The sequence below is a fragment of the Erythrolamprus reginae genome, chromosome 3 (genome assembly GCF_031021105.1).
Source record: "Erythrolamprus reginae isolate rEryReg1 chromosome 3, rEryReg1.hap1, whole genome shotgun sequence".
NCBI lineage: Eukaryota > Metazoa > Chordata > Lepidosauria > Squamata > Dipsadidae > Erythrolamprus > Erythrolamprus reginae.
The window spans coordinates 7,151,148-7,173,723 of NC_091952.1; the positions used below are offsets into that span (position 1 = coordinate 7,151,148).

Below are 22,576 nucleotides of genomic sequence, written 5' to 3' on the forward strand. Positions count from 1 at the left end.
TGATTATTATTATTATTATTATTATTATTATTATTATTATTATTATTATTAATAATAATAATCTAATTATATTAATTGGCTACAGTTGTATTTTGTATACTGTTTTATTGTTGACGTGTGAGCCACCCCGAGTCCACGGAGAGGGGCGGCATACAAATCCAATTAATAAATAACTAATAAATAAATAACATACTTATATTTTCAGGCCAATCCTAACAGCGAGGAGATTTGGCTGGCTGCCGTGAAGCTGGAATCCGAAAACAATGAATACGAACGAGCAAGGCGCTTGTTGGCCAAGGCCCGTAGCAGCGCCCCAACGGCTAGAGTAAGTCCGCTCTGCTAGGAGAATGCAAACCTGTTGAAAGGAATTCAATCGTTAATGCATAAAGCTGCGTTTTCAGTTCCTCTGCTCGGTTAGTTGTATGCACCTTGGCTATTTCTAACTATATGGACTTCAGCTCCCAGAATTCTTATCAGTGGCCATGTCTAAGGTGGGACTAGAACTCAAAGACTCCTGAGGATTGGCCCAAAGTCACTCAATTGGCTTTCATACCTAAAGTGGGACTAGGAGCCTCCTGGTGATTGGCCCAAAGTCACGCAGCTGGCTTTGATGCTTAAGGTGGGACTAGAACTCTCAGTCTCCTGGTGATTGGCCCAAAGTCTCCCAGCCAGCTTTCACGTCTAAAGTAGGAATAGAAATCTAAGTCTCCCTGGGTTGGCCCAAAATCACCTGGTTGGCTTCCATACCTAAGGCAAAACTAGAACTCACAAGTTCTAGTCCGGGGCCTTAACCACTAGACCAGGGATGGCGAACCTTTTTTCCGTCAAGTGCCAAAAGCGTGTGTGCACGTGTTATTATGGACATGTGAGTGTCCACACCCAGTGGTGGGTAGCAGCTCCGTCCTGGTAGGAAGTTCCAGGATGCGTGTGCAGCTGCGCCCCTCTGTGTGATACTTCGCTTCTGCGCATGAGCAGCAAAAACTTCAGAAGAGAAGGATTTAGGGGTAGTGATTTCTGACAGTCTCAAAATGGGTGAGCAGTGTGGTCGGGCGGTAGGAAAAGCAAGTAGGATGCTTGGCTGCATAGCTAGAGGTATAGCAAGCAGGAAGGGGGAGATTGTGATCCCCTTATACTATATAGAGTGCTGGTGAGACCACATTTGGAGTACAGTGATCCCTCGATTAGCATGGTCTCGATTAGTGCGAAACGCTACAACACGGTTTTTAAAAAAATATTAATTAAAAAATACTCCACGGTTTTTTTGCTATACCACGGTTTTTCCCACCCGATGACGTCATACGTCATCACCAAGAGTCACTTCTCTGTCTCTTTCTCTTTCTTTCCTGTCATTCTCTGCTTCAATCATTTTCTCATTTCTCTTTTTTTCTCCCCTTTTTTCTATCATTTCTCTCTCTCTTTCTTCCTCTCTCACACTCTCTTCCTCCCTCTCTCATCTCTTTCTTTCCTTCTCTCTCTTTCCTTCTCTCTCCCCCCCTCCACTTGCCCACGAGAAGAAAAAAAGCAACCTCTGCCGGGCAGCTCCCCTTGTGCCCCCGCTTTGCGCCTGCCTCTTGTCCCTCTCTTTTGGGGATTTTTTTTTCTTTTCTGTCTGAGTGCGTCTGTGTGAGCGCGAGAGAGGGAGTGCGTGTATGTGTGTGTGTGTCTGTTGCGGCTTGGGCTGGTCGGCCTCGGAGGCGGGAGAAGGCGAAGAGGTAGCAAGCGGGGAACCCGGCGGGGTGGATGGCGGCGGCGGCGTGTGTGTGTGTGGTGGCCGCCTTCAGCTTGGGGTCGCCGCTGGCGTGCTCGAAGGACGCGCCGCCGCCCGCCTTGGAGCCCTCGAAAGCCTCGTCGTCTTCTGTGCTCTGCTCGCCGCTGCTCTCCAAGCGGGGCGCAGCGGCTGGGAGCGCGCACCTTTTCTCCCCTGCGTGGATCCTGGCTAGCCGTCGCGCCTCTCTTGAAGATGGGGAGCCTGGCGACACGCTGTTTTCCCCCACCGAGGACAATCGGGGTAAACTCTTTTGGTTGGGAACCAACCGGCCCGGTGCTCTTTTGGCTCTCTTGGGGTTTCCCCTTTGCCTGGGCAGCAGGAAGACCCAGGGAAGGTTCCTTTGGCCGCCCAACAGCTGATCTGCTCCGCAGCGCGGCAGCAGCGAGGAGCCAAAGATGGGGTTTCCCCTTTGCCTGGGCAACGGGGAAACTCCATCTTCAGCTCCTCGCTGCTTCCGTGCTGCGGAGCAGATCAGCTGTTGGGCGGCCAAAGGAACCTTCCCTGTGTTTTCCCCGCTGCCCACACGCAAACTCCACCATCTGCGCATGTGCGGCCATGGGAAAAAAGGGGCGCGCATGCGCAGATGGTGTTTTTACTTCCGCACCACTATAACACGGAAAATCGATTAACGCGGGAGGTCTTGGAACGTAACCCCCGCGCTAATCGAGGGATCACCAGTGATCCCTCGATTTTTGCAGCTTCAAACTTCGCGAAACGCTATACCACGGGTTTTCAAAAAATATTAATTAAAAAATACTCCACGGTTTTTTTGCTATACCACGGTTTTTCCCATCCGATGACGTCATACGTCATCACCAAGAATCACTTCTCTGTCTCTTTCTCTTTCTTTCCTGTCATTCTCTGCTTCAATCATTTTCTCATTTCTCTTTTTTTCTCCCCTTTTTTCTATCATTTCTCTCTTTCTTCCTTCCACTCTTCTCTCTCTCTCTTCCTCTCTCTCACTCTCTTCGTTCCTTTCTCATCTTTCTTTCTCTCTCTCTTTCTCTATCTTGCTTCTTCCTCTCTCACACTCTCTTCCTCCCTCTCTCATCTCTTTCTTTCCTTCTCTCTCTTTCTCTATCTCTCCCCCTCTTGCTCTCGAGCGGCGAGCGAGCGGCTGAGCGAACGGCGGGTGGCTGGGCAAATGGCGGGCGAGCGGGTGCTGGGGGGGCGGGGGCAGCCGACATTCAAAGCAATCTTTGTCGGCTTCCGCACTTTCGTCGCTCCCCGCCTCCACCTGCAAGCCCTTGCGCGGCCATGGAAAAAGGGCGCGCATGCGCAGATGGTGTTTTTACTTCCACGCCGCTATACCGCGGAAAATCGATTATCGCGGGAGGTCTTGGAACGTAACCCCCGCGATAATCGAGGGATCACTGTAATTGATTAGACTTGTATGCCGTCCCTCTCTGAAGACTCGGAGCGGCTATTAGAATTAACTTGTTATTTTACAAGTTGGTAGTCCAATTTTCCCCATCCCCCCCCCCCCCATAACATTGTTAAGTAAATAAAATTCATATCTATAGTTTCCAATCTTAGCAGGGCTTTTTTCCCTTTCTAAAAGGCTGAGGATAGCTTAGGACAGTGTTTCCCAACCTTGGCAACTTGAAGATATCTGGACTTCAACTCCCAGTATTCCCGGCCAGCGACTGCCTTAGGAGCAACTTATAACAAGCTTCTAGGCTCTTACAGTCAGCGTAGTTGAGTAGAAGCAGTATTGGGTTGCTACCAAAATGGTGGGAGACGCCCTCTCGGTAGGATGCCGTCCTGGTAGCATCAGGTGGGCACACGCTTCAGCACGAGATTCGGCTTCTGCGCAGGTGCCGATAGCCAAATATTGAGCGAGGATGCACAAACAAGCAACATTTCGCCGATTTCTGCTGGTTTTTTGTTTCTGTGCATGTGTGGAATCAAACAAAAATTGGCAAAAATCACCAAAAATCTGCGAGATTTTGGCTTCTGGGTGGAAGGTTTAAAAAGTCCTGCAAGGTGGGGGTGCCGCTGGTTTGGGTCGAAGGTCAAGGGCCCTCTGCTGCTTCTTTCCAGGTCTTCATGAAGTCCGTCAAACTCGAGTGGGTGCTTGGGAACATTGCCGCGGCCCAGGAACTCTGCGAAGAAGCCCTGAAGCATTATGAAGACTTCCCCAAGCTCTGGATGATGAAAGGGCAGATAGAAGAGCAGGAAGAACTGATCGAAAAAGCCCGGGATGCTTATAACCAAGGAGTAAGCCCCTCTCGTCCTCTAAAAAAGTCTGCAGGCTGTCCCAAAATGTATTTATCTCTGTGAATGGGTAGTAGAATACAATTCTATGTGAGAGGGATCTGGGAGTCCGAGTGGACAGCCATTTAAATCTGAGCCAGCAGCTGCCAAAAAAGCCAACACAGTTCTAAGATGCATTACCAGAATCAAGATCACATGAAGTGCTTATTTATTTATTCATTCATTCATTCATTCATTCATTCATTCATTCATTCATTCATTCATTCATTCATTCATTCATTCATTCATTCAGTCATTCAATCAATCAATCAATCATCCATCCATCCATCCATCCATCCATCCATCCATTCATTCAATTTTTATTCTGCCCTTCACCTTAGACTCAGGGCGGTTTACAACATGTTAACAATAGCACTTTTTAACAGAGCCAGCCTATTGCCCCCACAATCCGGGTCCTCATACCACTTTATAAGGCCTTAGTAAGGCCACACTTGGGATACTGCAATCAGGTTTGGTCGCCACGATGCAAAAAGGATGTTGAGACTCTAGAAAGAGTGCAGAGAAGAGCAACAAAGATGATTAGGGGACTAGAGGCTAAAACATTTAGAGAATGGTTGCAGGAACTGGGCATGGCTAGTTTAATGAAAAGAAGGACCAGGGGAGACAGGATAGCAATCTTCCAGTATCTCAGGGGTTGCCACAAAGAAGAAGGAGTCAAGCTATTCTCCAAAGCACCTGAGGGTAGAACAAGAAGCAATTAATCAATGGAAACTCTTATTCTAAAAATAACAGTTGGAAGGGACCTTGCAGGAAACCCTATGCCACTTCAGATAAATGGTTGTCTTCTTAAAAACTTCCAGTGTTGGAACATTCATAATTTCTGGAGGCAAGCTGTTCCACAGGTTAATTGTTCTAATTGTCAGGAAATTTCTCCTAAGTTGCTTCTCTGCTTGTTTAATTTCCACCCATTGCTTCTTGTCCTGCCTTCAGGTGTTTTGGAGAATAGATTGACTCCCTCTTCTTGCGTCTGCACCAAAGGCAAATCCCTTGTGTTGTGCAATCACACTTGGCCAATAAAGAATTCTATTCTATTCTATTCTTTGTGGCAGCCCCTCAAATATTGGAAAACTGCTATCATGTCTTCCCTAGTCCTTCATTAAATGAGACTTGCTTGTTTGTTTGTTTGTTTGTTTGTTTGTTTGTTCGTTCGTTCATTCATTCATTCATTCATTCATTCATTCATTCATTCATTCATTCATTTATTAGATTTGTATGCCACTCCTCTCTGTAGACTCGGGGCGGCTCACAACAACAATAAAACAATATACAACAAATCTAATAATTTAAAAGTCACTAAAAAAACCCTTATTAAAAAGCAAAAACATACACAAACATAACCATGCATACTGTATAGTCCCGGGGGAGATGTCTCAATTCCCCCATGCCTGACGGCAGAGGTGGGTTTTAAAGAGTTTACGAAAGGCCTTAAGCAAATGTAACGGTCATAAAACAAACATGATGGTCATTAAGGGAACCCACTTTGCCCACAATGAGCAGGTGGGGGTTTTATTTGCCAGAAAGTGGTAATAATAGGCAATCTCCTATATTGAGGAATCACTGCAATTATGAAGTTCGTAACAGGATTAGTAAGCAAAAGTTGCTTCCCCCAGTGACTGTTCCTCAGAAGGTCGCGAAAGGTGGACCCCGTGATCCCAAGAGACTGCAACCGTCATAAATTCGAACCTGTGTCTGAATTTTGATCGCCTGACTTATGGGGATTGTTGGTATGTCCCGGTATAGCTATGCTATGAAACCTTCGACAATACCGAGCAGAGAATTTTAACACAGCGTGGATGTGTGATAAGGCCAAGACACAGACTTAGTTAAATAAGTATTATTTACATATAAACAAAATATAAACAATCCAAAATATGCACGTAGCGAATACAGAACAATACAGAATATAGATAACAAGCACAAAGCTAAAATATAATATAGATGAAGCACGAAGCTAAAATACAATAAGATAGATAAAAGCACAAAGCTAAATATAAGCACGGAGCTTACAACTCCCCGTCTCTGGCAAATATAAAGTAACAAGGAAGTGACCAGGCACCATCATGAGCTTTTATAGCTTCAATGACAACATAGCCTTGAACATTTACTCTGCAATTAAATGTTAACTCTTTGAGTGCACATTAACCCTTTAAGTGACAGTACAGTTTTACAGTAACAACTGTAACATTTAAAGTGACAGTACAAGTTTGGTACAGTTTACAATATGTGGTTTACAATGGCAAACCCTAACACACATGTACTCCTGTACTAACAGGGATGTTGCAACTTACGAAACGGCTGCAACTTACGAAAAATGGCCATAAGTTACTTTTTTATTTTCAGATCAGATCACTAAACGAACAGTGGTAACTTGAGAACTACCTGTTATAACATTTTCTCTCCATTTTTTAAATTTCCCAACAGCTGAAAAAATGCCCCGGCTCAATCCCCCTTTGGCTGCTGCTGTCCAGGCTGGAGGAGAAAGTCGGTCAGCTCACCCGAGCGAGAGCCATCTTGGAGAAATCTCGTCTGAAGAATCCCAAGAACCAAGATTTGTGGTAAGGAGGAAGGCTCGTCAATCAAGCCGTGGCAGATGTGCGAAATACAATAATAGAGGATTACTTACGGGAACGTCTCCTGCCTCGTGTATCCCAGCGGCCGGTCAGATCCCAGAGGGTCGGCCCACAGCCAAGCAGTGCCGATTGGTGGGGCTAAGGGGAATGGCCTTCTCTTTGGCGGCTCCGGTCCTGTAGAATCAGCTTCCCCCCACTCCCCCCCACAATTTCAGTTCTGGAGCCTTCACCTACAAAAATTGAACGGGTCCAAAGACGGGCTACAAGAATGGTGGAAGGTCTTAAGCATAAAACGTATCAGGAAAGACTTCATGAACTCAATCTGTATAGTCTGGAGGACAGAAGGGAAAGGGGTGGGGGACATGATTGAAACATTGAAATATGTTAGAGCAGTGTTTCCCAACATTTTTTGAGCCGCAGCACATTTTTCATATTTTCAAAATCCTGGGGAACATTGAGCGGGGGGGGGGGGGGGGAGCCACTGTTCAATTACCTGTTACATATGGTAGATAGAGGACAGGCCAAATTGGTTGTTAACTAGATAGAGAAGTTGATAAATTGTGAGCCTGCTTCACAAGAGGGAGAAACTAATGGTAGCTGCAATATTATTTATCATTATGATGAGCCGAGGTGGCGCAGTGGGTAGAGTGCTGTACTGCAAGCCGCTAAAGCTGACTGTTAGATCTGCAGGTCAGCGGTTCAAATCTCATCACCGGCTCAAGGTTGACTCAGCCTTCCATCCTTGCGAGGTGGGTCAAATGAGGACCCGGATTGTGGGGGCAATTTATTTATTTATCAAATTTGTATGCCGCCCCTCTCCGCAGACAATATGCTGGCTCTGTTAAAAAGTACTATTGCTAACATGTTGTAAGCCACCCTAAGTCTAAGGAGAAGAGCGGCATAGAAAAATCGAATAAATAAATAAAAATAAACAAATTATTCAACCATTATTCAAAATGCTCATTAGTCACTTTTTCCCCCCAATTGCAATAACTTGGAACAGTCGCTAAATGAACTCTTGTAAGCCGAGGACCAGCTATAAAATAAAATGCTAAAACAAAAAAAGAAGGCAACCTTAAGGAGGTTAGGCAAAAGCCTTGCTGGAGCTCCCTTCCACCTTTCCTAATTCAAACCTGGTGCTTTGTCTTTCTGTAGGCTGGAATCGGTGCGTTTAGAATACAGAGCCGGGCTGAAGAACATCGCCAACACTTTGATGGCCAAAGCGCTGCAGGAATGTCCCAACTCAGGTGCGAAAGACGTCGTTCCGGTTGTGCAATTTGCTCAGCCTGACCCTATGATACACTGCAGTTAACATTAAAGTATAAATACCACTTTATAATGCCTTGGTAAGGCCACGCTTGGAATACTGCATCCAGTTTTGGTCGCCATGACATAAAAAGGGATGTTGAGACTCTAGAACAGTGGTTCTCAACCTGGGGATCGGGAACCCTTGGGGCGTTGAACGTCTGTTTCACGGGGGTCGCCTAAGACCCCGGAAAAAGACAAATTTCCCCTGGTGTTAGGAACTAAAGCTTCTATTCTGGCGCCTTGGAACACACTCATCCAAGGTTAAAGGTTTGGGGGGTTTGGAGAAGAAACTGCAGAATCCGGTAGTGCATTCCAGGCGTTGATCACTCTATTGCTGAAGTTGTATTTTTTGCAGTCTAGTTTGAAGCGGTTGACATTTAGTTTAAATCGATTTCGTGCTCGTGTGTTGTTGCAGTTGAAGGTGAAGTAGTTGTCAGAATGAGGGTAATTAAAGTCCGTTTGAACCTTAAATCATTCTGGAGGCGATGGATTGAGAGAGCAGACATTTGTTGTCAAAGCAAAGTTTCTTTTTATTATAAAAGTAAAAAAATTAAAAATGTCATGAGAGACAAATAAAAAATACATCTTCACATTATGGCTGCTAACACAGGACTGACTGTATCAAAATGGAGAAAAGCATAAAGACGTATATGAGCTATAATGACGTGGCAGGATTTTACATCATAATAGGAGGAGCTAATAAAACACACACACAGTTAACTATTTAATTACTGGATGACTCTGAATGTCTCTGGGGCTGTCAATATTCAGCGTGACAGTAGTCACTAACAGGTAGGACACTTTGGTGTATGATTTTATGAACTATAAGTTGGAACGGAGACGATGGAGTTGTAAGTTGTCTAAGCGAAGGATTTCAAGTCTGGCGGAGTTATTTATTTATTTATTATTAATTAATTAATTAGATTTATATGCCGCCCCTCTCCGTAGACTCGGGGCAGTAAGATATTTTGTTGTGAGAGAAGGAGTGAAGGACTCTTCTCTGCTATTCTATTCTCTGCTACTCTGTTCTATCCCATCCCATCCTATTTAATTTATTTTCCTTTTCTTTTTTCTTTTTAAAGTGCAGGTAGTTCTCAACCAAGGACCACAATGGAACCTGTCGATTACAGTTATAGGTCGTTGTAAAAGTTATGGCTGAGATATTCTCATTCACTTGACCGCGGCTAACCAGCTGCAGCAAATTGCCCAAGCCCCCCTCCGGGGTCAGTTTTTGACTTCTGCCCCTTCTGCCTTTTAGGAATTCTGTGGTCGGAAGCCATCTTTTTAGAAGCCAGGCCTCAACGCAAGACCAAGAGTGTGGACGCTCTGAAGAAATGCGAACACGATCCTCACGTCCTCCTGGCAGTGGCCAAGTAAGTCAAGCAGATATTAAACTGGACACACAGTCCAGGATCCCTCTTTTTTTTTTTTTTTTTAAAAAGGTCAAAAGGAGTACAGTGATACCTCGTCTTACAAACCCCTCGTCATACAAACTTTTCGAGATACAAACCCGGGGTTTAAGATTTTTTTACCTCTTCTTACAAACTATTTTCACCTTACAAACCCACCCCCACCGTTGGGATGCCCCGTCTCCGGACTTCCGTTGCCAACGAAGCACCCGTTTTTGCACTGCTGGGATTCCCCTGAGGCTCCCTTCCATGAGAAACCCCACCTCCGGACTTCTATGTTTTTGTGATGCTGCAGGGGAATCGCAGCAAGGGAATCCCAGCAGTGCAAAAATGGGCACTTCGCTGGCAAGGGAGGTCCGGGGGTGGGGTTTCCCAGCAAGGGGAGCCTCAGTGAAATTGCAGCATCGCAAAAACACAGAGGTCCAGAGGTGGGGTTTCGAGGACTTCGGTGTTTTTGCGATGCTGCGATTTCGCTGATGCTCCCTTTGCTGGGAAACCCCACCTCTGGACTTCTGTTGCCAGCGAAGCACTCGTTTTTGAGATACTGGGATTCCCCTGCAGCATCACAAAAATACAGACTTCCGGAGGTGGGGTTTCCCATGGAGGGGCCCCTCAGGGGAATCCCAACAGCACAAAAACGGGCGCTTCAGCTGGCAAAAGGTGAATTTTGGGCTTGCACACATTAATCGCTTTTCCATTGATTCCCATGGGAAACATTGTTTCATCTTACAAACTTTTCTCCTTAAGAACCTCGTCCCGGAACCAATTAAGTTTGTAAGACAAGGTATCACTGTATTTGCTAAAGGCTGAGAGCCTAGGCCAGTGTCACTGAACTGTAGTGTCAACTTGCAAAGCTTTCAAGTTGACATAAACAGGAGTGGGATGGGGGAACTGATGAAGCAGCTTGGTTGGCCTTGTCCAGTGATGGCGAACCTTATTTCCCTCGGGTGCTGAGAGAGCGTGCATGCGAGCTATTGTGCATGCGAGAGTGCTTACACCCATAATTCAATGCCTGTGGAGGGCGAAAACAGCTTCCCTTGCCTCCCCCTCCCCCCCCCGGGAAACCCTCTGGAGGCCAGAAACAGCCTGTTTCCCAACTTCTGATGGGCCCAGAAGGCTCGCGTTTTGTCCTCTCCAGGCTCCAAAGGCAGAGGGAGATTGTGATCCTGACGTATAGAGCGCCTCGTGAGACCCCATTTGGAATGTTGTGTCCAGTTCTGGAGACCTCACCTACAAAAAGAGATTGATAAAATTGAACGGGTCCAAAGACGGGCTACAAGAATGGTGGAAGGTCTTAAGCATAAAACGTATCAGGAAAGACTTTAATGAACTCAATCTGTATAGTCTGGAGGACAGAAGGAAAAGGGGGGAACATGATTGAAACATTTAAACATGTTAAAGGGTTAAATGAGGTTCAGAAGTGTTTTTAATAGGAAAATGAACACAACAACAAGGGGGCCCAATCTGAGGTCAGTTGGGGGAAAGATCAGAAGCAATGTGAGAAAATATTATTTGACTGAAAGAGGAGTAGAGGCTTGGAACAAACTTCCAGCAGACATGGTTGGTCAATCCACAGTACAGTGATCCCTCAAGTTTCGCGTCCTCGAGCATCGCGAAAGGGCTATATCGCTAGTTTTCAACCCGGAAGTAAACTCCACCATCTGCGCATGCGTGCCTTTTTTCTATGGCCACGCATGCGTAGATGGTGGAGTTTCCAGCCGGGCAGATAAGCTTCTGGGCGGCTTCCCTGGGTCTTCCCCCTCTTGCCCCGGTAAGACCTCAGCGGCGGCGCGAGCAACGGCGTGGGCGGGCGGGCGGCACGCGCGTGTATCCAGCGGCCCCAGCAACGCGCGCGCGCTTGGGGACATCCCAGCTCCGCTTCCCAGCTGGGAAGCGGCCCCAGCAACGGGGTGGGCGGGCGGGCGGTGCGCGCGCGCTTGGGGAAACCCCAGCTCCGCTTCCCAGCTGGGAAGCAGCCCCAGCAACGCGCGCGCGCTTGGGGACATCCCAGCTCCGCTTCCCAGCTGGGAAGCAGCCCCAGCAACGGCGTGGGCGGGCGGGCGGCACGCGCGTGGGGAAACCCCAGGCGCGAGCAACGGGGTGGGCGGGCGAAGGGCGGGCGGCGGTGGAAGTAAAAACACCATCTGCGCATGCGCAGATGGTGTTTTTACTTCCGCACCGCTACTTCGCGAAAAATCGATCATCGCTTGGGGTCCTGGAACGGAACCCTCGCGATGATCGAGGGACCACTGTAACTGAATTGAAACATGCCTGGGATAAACATAGATCCATCCTAAGATATAATACAAGAAATAGTATAAGGGCAGACTAGATGAACCAGGAGGTCTTTTTCTGCCGTCAGTCTTCTATGTTTCTATTCCTCCTTATTTCTATGTTGAATCTCTCCTTAATTAGTTTCCATCCATTGTTCCTTGTCTGGCCTTCAAGTGTCTCAAAAAATAGCTTGACCCCCTCCTCTCTGGGGCAACCCTTCAAATACTGGAAGACTGCTAGCTCCTCGGTCCCTTTCAACCCTATTATTCCATGTTCTTTGCCAAGGGGGGAAAAACAAGAAAAGCCACCGCCCTGTGTTTAGAGACAACCTTTGTTGTATTTCTGTTGGCTCAAAGCAGAATTATTATTTTTTGCAATTAAGCCTGAGTGGACCTTTTTGTTTGGCTGTGAAACATTAGGGAAACATGCATTAGGGCCCTTGGGGTACTGCCAGGGAGTCCCTCTTCGTTACTGTCCCTTCCATCAGAAAAGCTCTCACAGTCCTTTCCCATGATTTTAATTGAATTCTTATTTTAATGAGCAAAGGAGCAGGCAGCGTGCTCTCAGATACCCCTCCCGGGCCCAGGTTGACTAGAGGAAAAATTCCAGGGAGACTGAGCATCGTTTTTCCATCTCTATCCTGAAAGCCTTTCTTTCTTTCTTTCTTTCTTTCTTTCTTTCTTTCTTTCTTTCTTTCTTTCTTTCTTTCTTTCTTTCTTTCTTTCTTTCTTTCTTTCTTTCTTTCTTTCTTCCTTTCTTCCTTTCTTCCTTTCTTCCTTTCTTCCTTTCTTCCTTCCTTCCTTCCTTCCTTCCTTCCTTCCCCCTTCCTTCCTCCTCTTTCCTTCCTTCCTTCCTTCCTTCTTTCTTCCCCTTCCTTCCTTCTTCCCCTTCCTTCCTTCCCTCCCTCCCTTCCTTTCTTGGCAGCTCCTTGATTGGGGTACAGTGATCCCTCGAGTTTCGCGATCTCGATCTTCGCGAAACGCTATATTGCGATTTTTAAAAAAAAAATTAATTAAAAAAAAACCCACTTCCGCGTTTGGCTTCAGGACTCAGCTGGGAAGCGGCGCGGCTGTTTTAAAAGGTCGCAGCCGGCCTGGGGGGCTTCCCAGCACCCCCCCGCACCTGGGTGGCCGGGCGAGCAGCGAGCGAAGGGCGGGTGGCCGGGCGAAGGGCGGGCGAGCGGCAAACGGCGGGCGAGCGGATGCTGCAATCTGTCGGCTTCCGCACTTTGTCGCTCCCCACCTCCACCATCTGCGCATGCGCGGCCATGAAAAAAAAGGGCGCGCATGCGCAGATGGTGTTTTTACTTCCGCAACCCTACATCGCGAAAAATCGATTATCGCGAGGGGTCTTGGAACGGAACCCTCGCGATAATAGAGGGATCACTGTATTGTTTATTTGATTGTTGGTCTGTTATCAGCCTTGGAATTAATCTGTGCTGATCTGGGTGCTGATTGCTGGTCCTTTTTTATAACAGACACATAGACATTAACATCAATAGACTATGCATTAGCGATAGCATTTAGACTTCTATACTGCTTCATGGTGCTTTTCCAGCCCTCTCTAAGCGGTTTACAGAATCAGCTTCTTGCCCCCAACAATCTGGGTCTTCATTTAACCCCCCTTGGAAGGACGAAAGGCTGAGTCAACTTTGAGCCGGTGGTGAGATTTGAACTGCTGAACTACAGCTAGCAGTTAGCTCAGGGTGTCCAGCAAACCTGGAAAACAGGGAATTATCAGGGAAATTGGAGGTTCGGGAAATATCAGGGAATTTGTGGGGGGAAAATGGAATAAATCAGGGAAAAAACCAAACTGTATTAAAATGTTTAAAAGTCAGGGAAAAATCATGTTAAAAAAACCAAACAAACTGCGTGCACTGCCTGACAGAGTCAAGCAAAAATGAGCATAGACAGTGAGTTCTAGTCCCACCTTAGGCATGAAAGTTGGTTGGGTGACTTTGAGCCAATCACCAGGAGGTGGCGAGTTCTAGTCCCACTTTAGGCTTGAAAGCTGGCCGGGCGAGAGACATTCTCTCTCAATCCAACCTGCCTCTCAGCATTGTTATTGTGAAGAAAAAGAGAAGGAGGAGGAGGAGGAGGAAGTATTAGGTATATTTGCTGCCTTGAGTTACCTATATAAAGTAGCAAAGGTGAGATCAAAATAAAAGTAAAATAAAGTAAGATTCTTTTTTGGCACCGGCCACGTGGCTTTGCTTGGTTCTGTTGTTAAGCACATGCCTTTTCAATAGCTTTCAGCAACCTCTTGCTTTTAAGACCTACCAGACTTTGCAAGTAGCAGTTGCCTCCTTTTAGGCAATTTATTTATTTATTTAATTATATAATTATTTATTTAATTATTTAATTTACTTATTTATTTAATTGATTGATTGATTGATTGATTGGATTTATATGCCGCCCCTCTCCAGAGACTCGGGGCGGCTAACAGCAATCATAAAACAGCGTACAATAATAATCCAATACTAAAAACGATTAAAAACCCATTAATATAAAAAACCAAACATACATACAGACATACCATGCATAAAATTGTAAAGGCCTAGGGGGAAAGGGAATCTCAATTCCCCCATGCATGGCGGCAGAGGTGGGTTTTAAGTAGCTTACGAAAGGCAAGGAGGGTGGGGGCAATTCTAATCTCTAGGGGGAGTTGGTTCGAGAGGGCCGGGGCCGCCACAGAGAAGGCTCTTCCCCTGGGCCCCGCCAAGCGACATTGTTTAGTTGACGGGACCCGGAGAAGGCCAACTCTGTGGGACCTAACTGGTCGCTGGGATTCGTGCAGCAGAAGGCGGTCCCTGAGATAAACTGGTCCGGTGCCATGAAGGGCTTTATAGGTCATAACCAACACTTTGAATTGTGACTGGAAACTGATCGGCAACTAATGCAGACTGCGGAGTGTTGGTGTAACATGGGCATACCTTGGGAAGCCCATGACTGCTCTCGCAGCTGCATTCTGCACGATCTGAAGTTTCCGAACATTTTTCAAAGGTAGCCCCATGTAGAGAGCGTTACAGTAGTCGAACCTCGAGGTGATGAGTGCATGAGTGACTGTGAGCAGTGAGTCCCGGTCCAAATAGGGTCACAACTGGTGCACCAGGCGAACCTGGGCAAATGCCCCCCTTGCCACAGCTGAAAGATGATTCTCTAATGTGAGCTGTGGATCGAGGAGGACGCCCAAGTTGCAGACCCTCTCTGAGGGGGTCAATGATTCTCCGCCCAGGGTGATTGACGGACAGATGGAATTGTCCTTGGGAGGCAAGACCCACAGCCACTCCGTCTTGTCTGGGTTGAGGTTGAGTTTGTTGACACCCATCCAGGCCCCAACAGCCTCCAGGCACCGGCACATCACTTCCACTGCTTTGCTGACTGGACTAGGGTGGAGATGTAAAGCTGGGTATCATCGGCATATTGATGATACCTCACCCCATGCCATAGGATGATCTCACCCAGCGGTTTCAAGGCACAAATTGAAGGCACAAATCTTCTGTTCCCCCAGTTGTGCTTACTAGACCATAAATGGTGGAACAGCATGATCTGCCAAGCAGCCTTTTTAATAGATGTCAAGAACTGGAACTCCTTGGGTGTTGACGGGCGCCTCTTGTGCCCCCTGTGCAGAGTCGGTCCCTATAACATGGCACAGAGGCAGCTGCTCTGAGTCTCTTGAGGGATTTCCTTTCAAAACTTTTAAAGACCCACCTCTGCCAGCAGGCCTGGGGCCATTGAATTGTCAACACCTTGCCCCACCCATTGAATGAATGTGAGATGAATGATGTACGAATGTGCTGTTAACTTTTAATTGTGGTTTTTTTAAATATTTATTTATTTATTTTATTTTATTTATTTATTTTGTCCAATACAGTGTTCCCTCGATTTTCGCGGGGGATGCGTTCCGAGACTGCCTGCGATAGTCGAATTTCCGCGAAGTAGAGATGCGGAATTAAATACACTATTTTTGGCTATGAACAGTATCAGAAGCCTTCCCTTAACACATCAAACCCCTAAAGTGCAATTTCCCATTCCCTTAGCAACCATTTAGATCATTACTCACCATGTTTATTTATTAAAGTTTATTAAAAAAAATATTTATTAAAGGTGGACGAAAGTTTGGCGATGACATATGATGTCATCGGGCGGGAAAAACCATGGCATAGGGAAAAAACCCGCAAAGTATTTTTTAATTAATATTTTTGAAAAACCGTGGTATAGACTTTTCGCAAAGTTTGAACCCGTGAAAATCGAGGGAACACTGTACACAATACATATAGAAGAGAATAGACATGAGGTAATATATATAAATAAAAATATAAAATAGAGGAGAAGATATATGAAAGGAAGAAAATATATATGATATATGAGATAAAACATCTATGCCTGCCTATGTAGTTTTCTGTGTATGATATGACTGTATGTATGTTTTTTATATATTGGGGTTTCTTGTTTTTTAGACTTTTTAAATGTATTATTGTTATTTTAGATTCTAACTATTAGATTTATCATTATATATTGTTTTTATCATTGCTGTAAGCCGCCCCAAGTCTACGGAGAGGGGCGGCATACAAATCTAATTAATAATAATAATAATAATAAAGGAAACACAATTGGGCAAGGGACGAAAGGCACACTGGTGCACTTATGTACGCCCCTTACTGACCTCTTAGGAACCTGGAGAGGTCAATCGTGGAGAGTCTAAGGGAGAAGTGTTGGGGGTTAGGGGTTGACACAATTGAGTCCGGTAATGAGTTCCACGCTTCGACAACTCGATTGTTAAAGTCATATTTTTTACAGTCGAGTTTGTAGCGGTTAATATTAAGTTTGAATCTGTTGCGTGTTCTTGTGTTGTTGTGGTTGAAGCTGAAGTAGTCATTGACCGGTAGGACGTTGCAGCATCTGATCTTGTGGGCAATACTCAAATCGTGTTTTAGGCGCCGTAGTTCTAGGCTTTCTAGGCCCAGGATTGTTAGTCTATTTTCGTAGGATATTCTGTTTCGAGTGGAGGAGTGAAGGGCTCTTCTGGTGAAATAACATGTAGTGTTATATAGATTTCTACATATTCTCCTGAGTCCCAGGAGAAGGGCGACATAGAAATCAATCAATCAATCAATCAATCAATCAATCAATCAAACAAATAAATAAATGGAATATTTAAAGAAGGGATAATCAGCGGGGAAAGCTGGACTTTGAGAATCCAGCCTCTTAAAGAGGATGCAGAGTGATCCAGCAGATATCCAGCTACCAGAAGGAAGCGTCCAGAGGGCGAAATGACCTTCACTAAGGCTGAAAATCAGCTGTCTAGCACACACATGTCTAATGGAGCTGACTCAGGTTTTGCCTCCCGAGGACAATTCCATCTGTCCGTCCATTACCCTGGGGGGGGAATCATTGAACCCCTCAGAGAGGGTCCGCAACTTGGGTGTCCTCCTCGATCCACAGCTAACATTGGAACACCATCTTTCCGCTGTGGCGAGGGGGGCGTTTGCCCAGGTTCGCCTGGTGCACCAGTGGCGGCCCCATCTGGACCGGGACTCACTGCTCACAGACACTCATGCCCTCATCACCTCCAGGCTCGACTACTGTAACGCTTTCTACATGGGGCTACCTTTGAAAAGTGTTCGGAAACTTCAGATCGTGCAGAATGCAGCTGAGAGAGCAATCATGGCCTTCCCCAGATATGCCCATGTCACACCAACACTCCGCAGTCTGCATTCGTTGCCGATCAGTTTCTGGTCACAATTCAAAGTGTTGGTTATGACCTATAAAGCCCTTCATGGCATCGGACCAGAATATCTCCGGGACCGCCTTCTGCTGCACAAATCCCAGCAACTGATTAGGTCCCACAGAGTTGGCCTTCTCCGGGTCCCGTCGACTAAACACTGTCACTTGGTGGGACCCAGGGGAAGAGCCTTCTCTGTGGCGGCCCCGACCCTCTGGAACCAACTCCCCCCAGAGATCAGAATTGCCCCCACCTTCCTTGCCTTTCGTAAGCTCCTTAAAACCCACCTCTGTCGTCAGGCATGGGGGAACTGAGATATGCCCTTCCCCCTAGGCCTATACAATTTGTGCATGGTATGTTTGTGTGTATGTTTGGGTTTTTAAATTATGGGGTTTTTTAAAAATTATTTTAAATATTAGATTTGTTATATGTTGTTTCACTATTGTTGTTAGCCGCCCTGAGTCTGCGGAGAGGTGCGGCATACAAATCTAATGAATGAATGAATGAAGTTCTGGAGACCTCACCTACAAAAAGATATTGACAAAATTGAATGGGTCCAAAGACGGGCTACAAGAATGGTGGAAGGTCGTAAGCATAAAACGTATCAGGAAAGACTTCATGAACTCAATCTGTATAGTCTGGAGGACAGAAGGAAAAGGGGGGACATGATTGAAACATTTAAATATGTTAAAGGGCTAAATAAGGTTCAGGAGGGAAGTGTTTTTAATAGGAAAGTGAACACAAGAACAAGGAGACACAATCTGAAGTTAGTTGGGGGAAAGATCAAAAGCAACGTGAGAAAATATTATTTCACTGAAAGAGTAGTAGATCCTTGGAACAAACTTCCAGCAGACATGGTTGGTAAATCCACAGTAACTGAATTTAAACATGCCTGGGATAAACATATATCCATCCTAAGATAAAATACAGGAAATAGTATAAGGGCAGACTAGATGGACCATGAGGTCTTTTTCTGCCGTCAGTCTTCCATGTTTCAATGAATGAATGAATGAATGAATGAATGAATGAATGAATGAATCCCTTGCGTCCCTTGTGCAATAGGTTTGCCATCACGGCCCTATAGCATCCTGGCCAAATGATCGTCCTCCTCAAATTTTGACCAGAAAGATGTCTGTGGTCTCTTTAACTTGTCTTCTCCTTCCTCCTCCTCTGCAGGCTGTTCTGGAGCGAACGCAAAATAACCAAGGCTCGAGAATGGTTCCATCGGACCGTGAAGATCGATTCGGACCTGGGAGATGCCTGGGCCTTCTTTTATAAATTTGAGCTTCAGCATGGCACCGAGGTAAGGAAAAGGTCACGTCACTCCAACAGGGACTTTATGGAGAGACGTTGCTAATTGAAGAAAGTTTGGCTAGGTGAACTTTAGGCCTGCCACCAGGAGATGGTGAGTTATAGTACCGCCTTAGGCACGAAGGTTACTGGGTATTTTGGGTCCTTGCTCATTGCCAACATTGGCAAAGTTGGCTCTTTTATGACATGTGGACTTCAACTCCCAGAATTCCTGAACTACCATGATTGGCTCAGGAATTCTGGGAGTTGAAGTCCACATGTCATAGAAGAGCCAACTTGGCCTACGCCTGGACTAGATGACCTGCAAGGTCTCTTCCAACTCTTAATAATAAAATAAATATACAATAAAACAATTGTAAGCAATCATGGGCTTCCCCAAATATGCCCATGTTACTCCAACACTCCGCAGTCTGCATTGGTTGCCGATCAGTTTCTGGTCACAATTCAAAGTGTTGGTCATCATCTATAAAGCCCTTCATGGCACTGGACCAGGGTATCTGCGAGATCGCCTATTGCCGCACAAATCCCAGCGACCAGTTAGGTCCCACAGAGTTGGTCTCCTCCGGGTCCCGTCAACTAAACAATGTCACTTGGTGGGTCCCAGGGGAAGAGCCTTCTCTGGTGGCTCCGACCCTCTGGTATCAGCTCCCTCCAGAGATTAGAACTACCCCCACCCTCCTTGCCTTTTGTAAACTCCTTAAAAGCAGTCAAGCGTGGGGGAACTGAAACATCTCCCCCTGCCTATGTAGTTATTTGTGTATGATATGACTGTATGTATGTTTTTATATACAGTAGTACCTCTAGATACGAGTTTAATTCGTTCCAGAACCGAGCTCGTATGTTGATCAACTCGGATCTCGAACGAATGCCTTTAGATAACCAGAAGCAAGGATTCTTGCGCCACCTAGTGGAAGCTCAGCTCCTATCCCGAATTTGAGCTCGGGTGTGGAACAGAAATTTCGCTCTTGTCGTGGCTCGTAACTTGGAATACTCGCATGTGGAGCAGCTCGTATCTAGAGGTACTACTGTATTGGGTTTTTTTGTTTTTTAGACTTTTTAAATCTATTATTGTTATTTTAGATTCTAACTATTAGATTTGTCATTACATGTTGTTTTTATCCTTGCTGTAAGCCGCCCCGAGTCTACGGAGAGGGGCGGCATACAAATCGAATTATTATTATTATTATTATTATTATTATTATTATTATTATTATTATTATTATTATTTATTATTTATTAATAATAATAATAATAATAATAATAATAATAATAACCTCTGTACGGCTGAAACGAGCGTTGCTCCTTCTCCTCCTTTGCTCCCCAATGCAGGAACAGCAGGAAGAGGTGAGGAAGCGCTGCGAAAACGCCGAGCCGCGACACGGCGAGCTGTGGTGCGAGGTCTCCAAGGACATCAGCAACTGGCAGAGCAAGATCGGCGAGATTCTGCTGCTGGTGGCAGCCAAGATCAAGAACACGTTCTAGGAGAGGAGAGTTGTGGTCAAGGCCCTGGGCCAGGAGGACTCTTCTTGCCTCAACCCTCCTGCTCGGAGAGAGAGAGAGCGCGCGAGAGCACGCAAGTCACAGGGACAAATGAACTGCGCGACATATGCTTTGTACAGCAGCTTAGCCATTTTGGAGAGCGAAGTGCCAGGAACTTGAGAACAGTCCTAGCTGACAGGCAGGTGTTTCCGCTGCTGCCTGGAGTCTCCTGATGGTGATTTGACGTTTCTCCAAATTCCTTTGAAAGGCTTCTGGCCGGTGGGGCCTCCTGCGGACCCATTGTTTTCTAATATTCAGCTCTACCTACCTTAATTCATCCCCTCCTCCTCCTCCTCTTCTTCTCCTCTTCCTTCTCCTCTTCTTTTTCCTCCTCTTCCTCCTCTTTCTTCCTCCTCCTTTTTTTCTTCCTCCTCTTTCTTCCTCCTCTTCTTCTTCCTCCTCTTTCTTTCTCCTCCTCTTCTTCCTCCTCCTTCTCCTTTTTTTCTTCCTCCTCTTTCCTCCTCCTCCTCTTCTTCTTCCTCCTCTTTCTTCCTCCTCCTCTTCTTCCTCCTCTTTCTTCCTCCTCCTTCTCCTCCTCCTTCTTTTTCTCTTCCTCCTCTTTCTTCTTCCTCTTCCTTCTCCTCCTCTTCCTCTTCTCTTTCTCTTCCCTCCTCCTCCTCCTCATTTAAAGACTGTTTTATATTTCGGAGGGAAACTCCCACAAGGGGTTTAAAACGCCACTTTCCCTACCTCGTTCTTCTATAGGAATCCTCAACTAGAAATTTTATCTTTGGCAAGAACGGAGTCGGAAAAAACCTCCACCAGACCGGTTAAGAAAGCTACAGGTTATTTTAAAAGTCTGTTGGCATGGGAAGTGGAAGGAGGAACAGGCAAGGTTGCTACAGGGAAATTGGTTTATGACAGACCGTCTTTTCAAAATGCTTTGGGGGGTGGGATGAAATAAGGTACCATTCTAAACAGACTCCCCCTCTCTTCCCTTCCCTTTTCTCTCTTTGGAAGTTTTCTTTTTTTGGTTTCCTCTTTGGAATTTTAAACAACCCTGCTGTCAAATCTGTAGAAGAATTATACCAAAACGCAGGAAGGAATAAGGGAGGGTGTGGGAGTGTTTAAGCAACAGATTATTTCCTAAAATGGCAGACAGACCTAAAAACAGAGAATACTATACAAAAGGAGAAGCTGTTAGGTGTGAAGGGAAGGGGTTTACTAGCAGGATCCTCGCTGTAAGTAGTATAAAAACATCGCCTGAACAAACTCCATTTAAAATTATTGTTCCTCTTATAGCAATAGTTTTTTGATCTAGTATGTTTGAAACATTTTGTTTTTAAAGAAAATGCATTCCTGGTTGAACTCTTCCCTCCTGCGGTCCCATTCCGGATCAGATCCCCTGTCCATTCAGGAAAATTGTTTTTTTTTTTGTGTATTAAAAGATATCAGAAAGTTTTTGCCTGGCATCCTTGGTGGGTATTTTGGGGTGGCAAGTTGTGTTTACCCGCAACGCCTGTACATAAGTGGTGGCATGCTGCTATCTTGATACAAGATCGGTTAGGGTTTATGTCCATCTGGCGCCAGAATCAATTTGGTTCGGATCCTTTTCTGTTTTTAATTCTTCTGTAAAGAAGGACCCAAAAATTAATAAGATGTGTAAAACGAGTAACAAGGATTTAACAGATTCGAAGTTGGAAGGGACTTTGCAGGTCAAGTTAGTTGTGGGAAAGATCAAAAGCAAGGTGAGAAAATATTATTTCACTGAAAGAGTAGTACTGTAGATCCTTGGAACAAATTTCCAGCAGACGTGGTTGGTAAATCCACAGTAACTGAATTGAAACATGCCTGGGATAAACATATATCAATTGTAAGATAAAATACAGGAAATAGTATAAGGGCAGACTAGATGGACCATGAGGTCTTTTTCTGCCGTCCGTCTTCTATGTTTCTGTGTCATCTAGTCCAAATCTCTGCCCAAATAGGAGATGATGATGATGATGATTAACTACAGTAACTGGTAACTACAGGCCAGTTAGCTTGACATCAGTTGTCGTTAAAATGATGGAGACTCTACTGAAAAAGAGGATAAATCAGCACCTAAAAAACAATAACTTATTGGACCCAAATCAGCATGGCTTTACTGAAGGCAAATCATGTCAGACTAATCTCATTGATTTCTTTGACTATGTCACAAAGGTGTTGGATGAAGGTGGTGCCGTGGATATTGCCTACCTGGACTTCAGCAAAGCCTTTGATACGGTTCCACATAAAGAGCTGATAGATAAATTAGTGAAGATTGGACTTAATCCCTGGATAGTTCAATGGATTTGCATCTGGCTGAAGCATAGACACCAGAGGGTTGTTGTGAATGGCAAGTATTCTGAGCAGAGTCAGGTTACAAGCGGTGTGCCACAAGGGTCTGTTCTGGGTCCTATTCTTTTTAATATGTT

The 22,576-nt window shown here is 45.6% G+C and overlaps 1 protein-coding gene across 1 annotated transcript in view; it reads left to right on the forward strand.

Moving 5' to 3' along the window:
* Positions 1-21,581, forward strand: part of PRPF6 (pre-mRNA processing factor 6) — a 48,447-nt gene extending 26,866 nt beyond the window's left edge. Inside the window, exons 14-20 of the mRNA XM_070744442.1 lie at positions 206-325; positions 3,812-3,988; positions 6,467-6,600; positions 7,771-7,862; positions 9,182-9,296; positions 18,507-18,633; positions 19,971-21,581. Coding sequence (XP_070600543.1) covers positions 206-325; positions 3,812-3,988; positions 6,467-6,600; positions 7,771-7,862; positions 9,182-9,296; positions 18,507-18,633; positions 19,971-20,123 — 918 coding nt within the window. The 3' untranslated portion in view covers positions 20,124-21,581. The remainder of the gene's footprint in view (positions 1-205; positions 326-3,811; positions 3,989-6,466; positions 6,601-7,770; positions 7,863-9,181; positions 9,297-18,506; positions 18,634-19,970) is intronic.
* Positions 21,582-22,576: the final 995 nt, after the last annotated feature.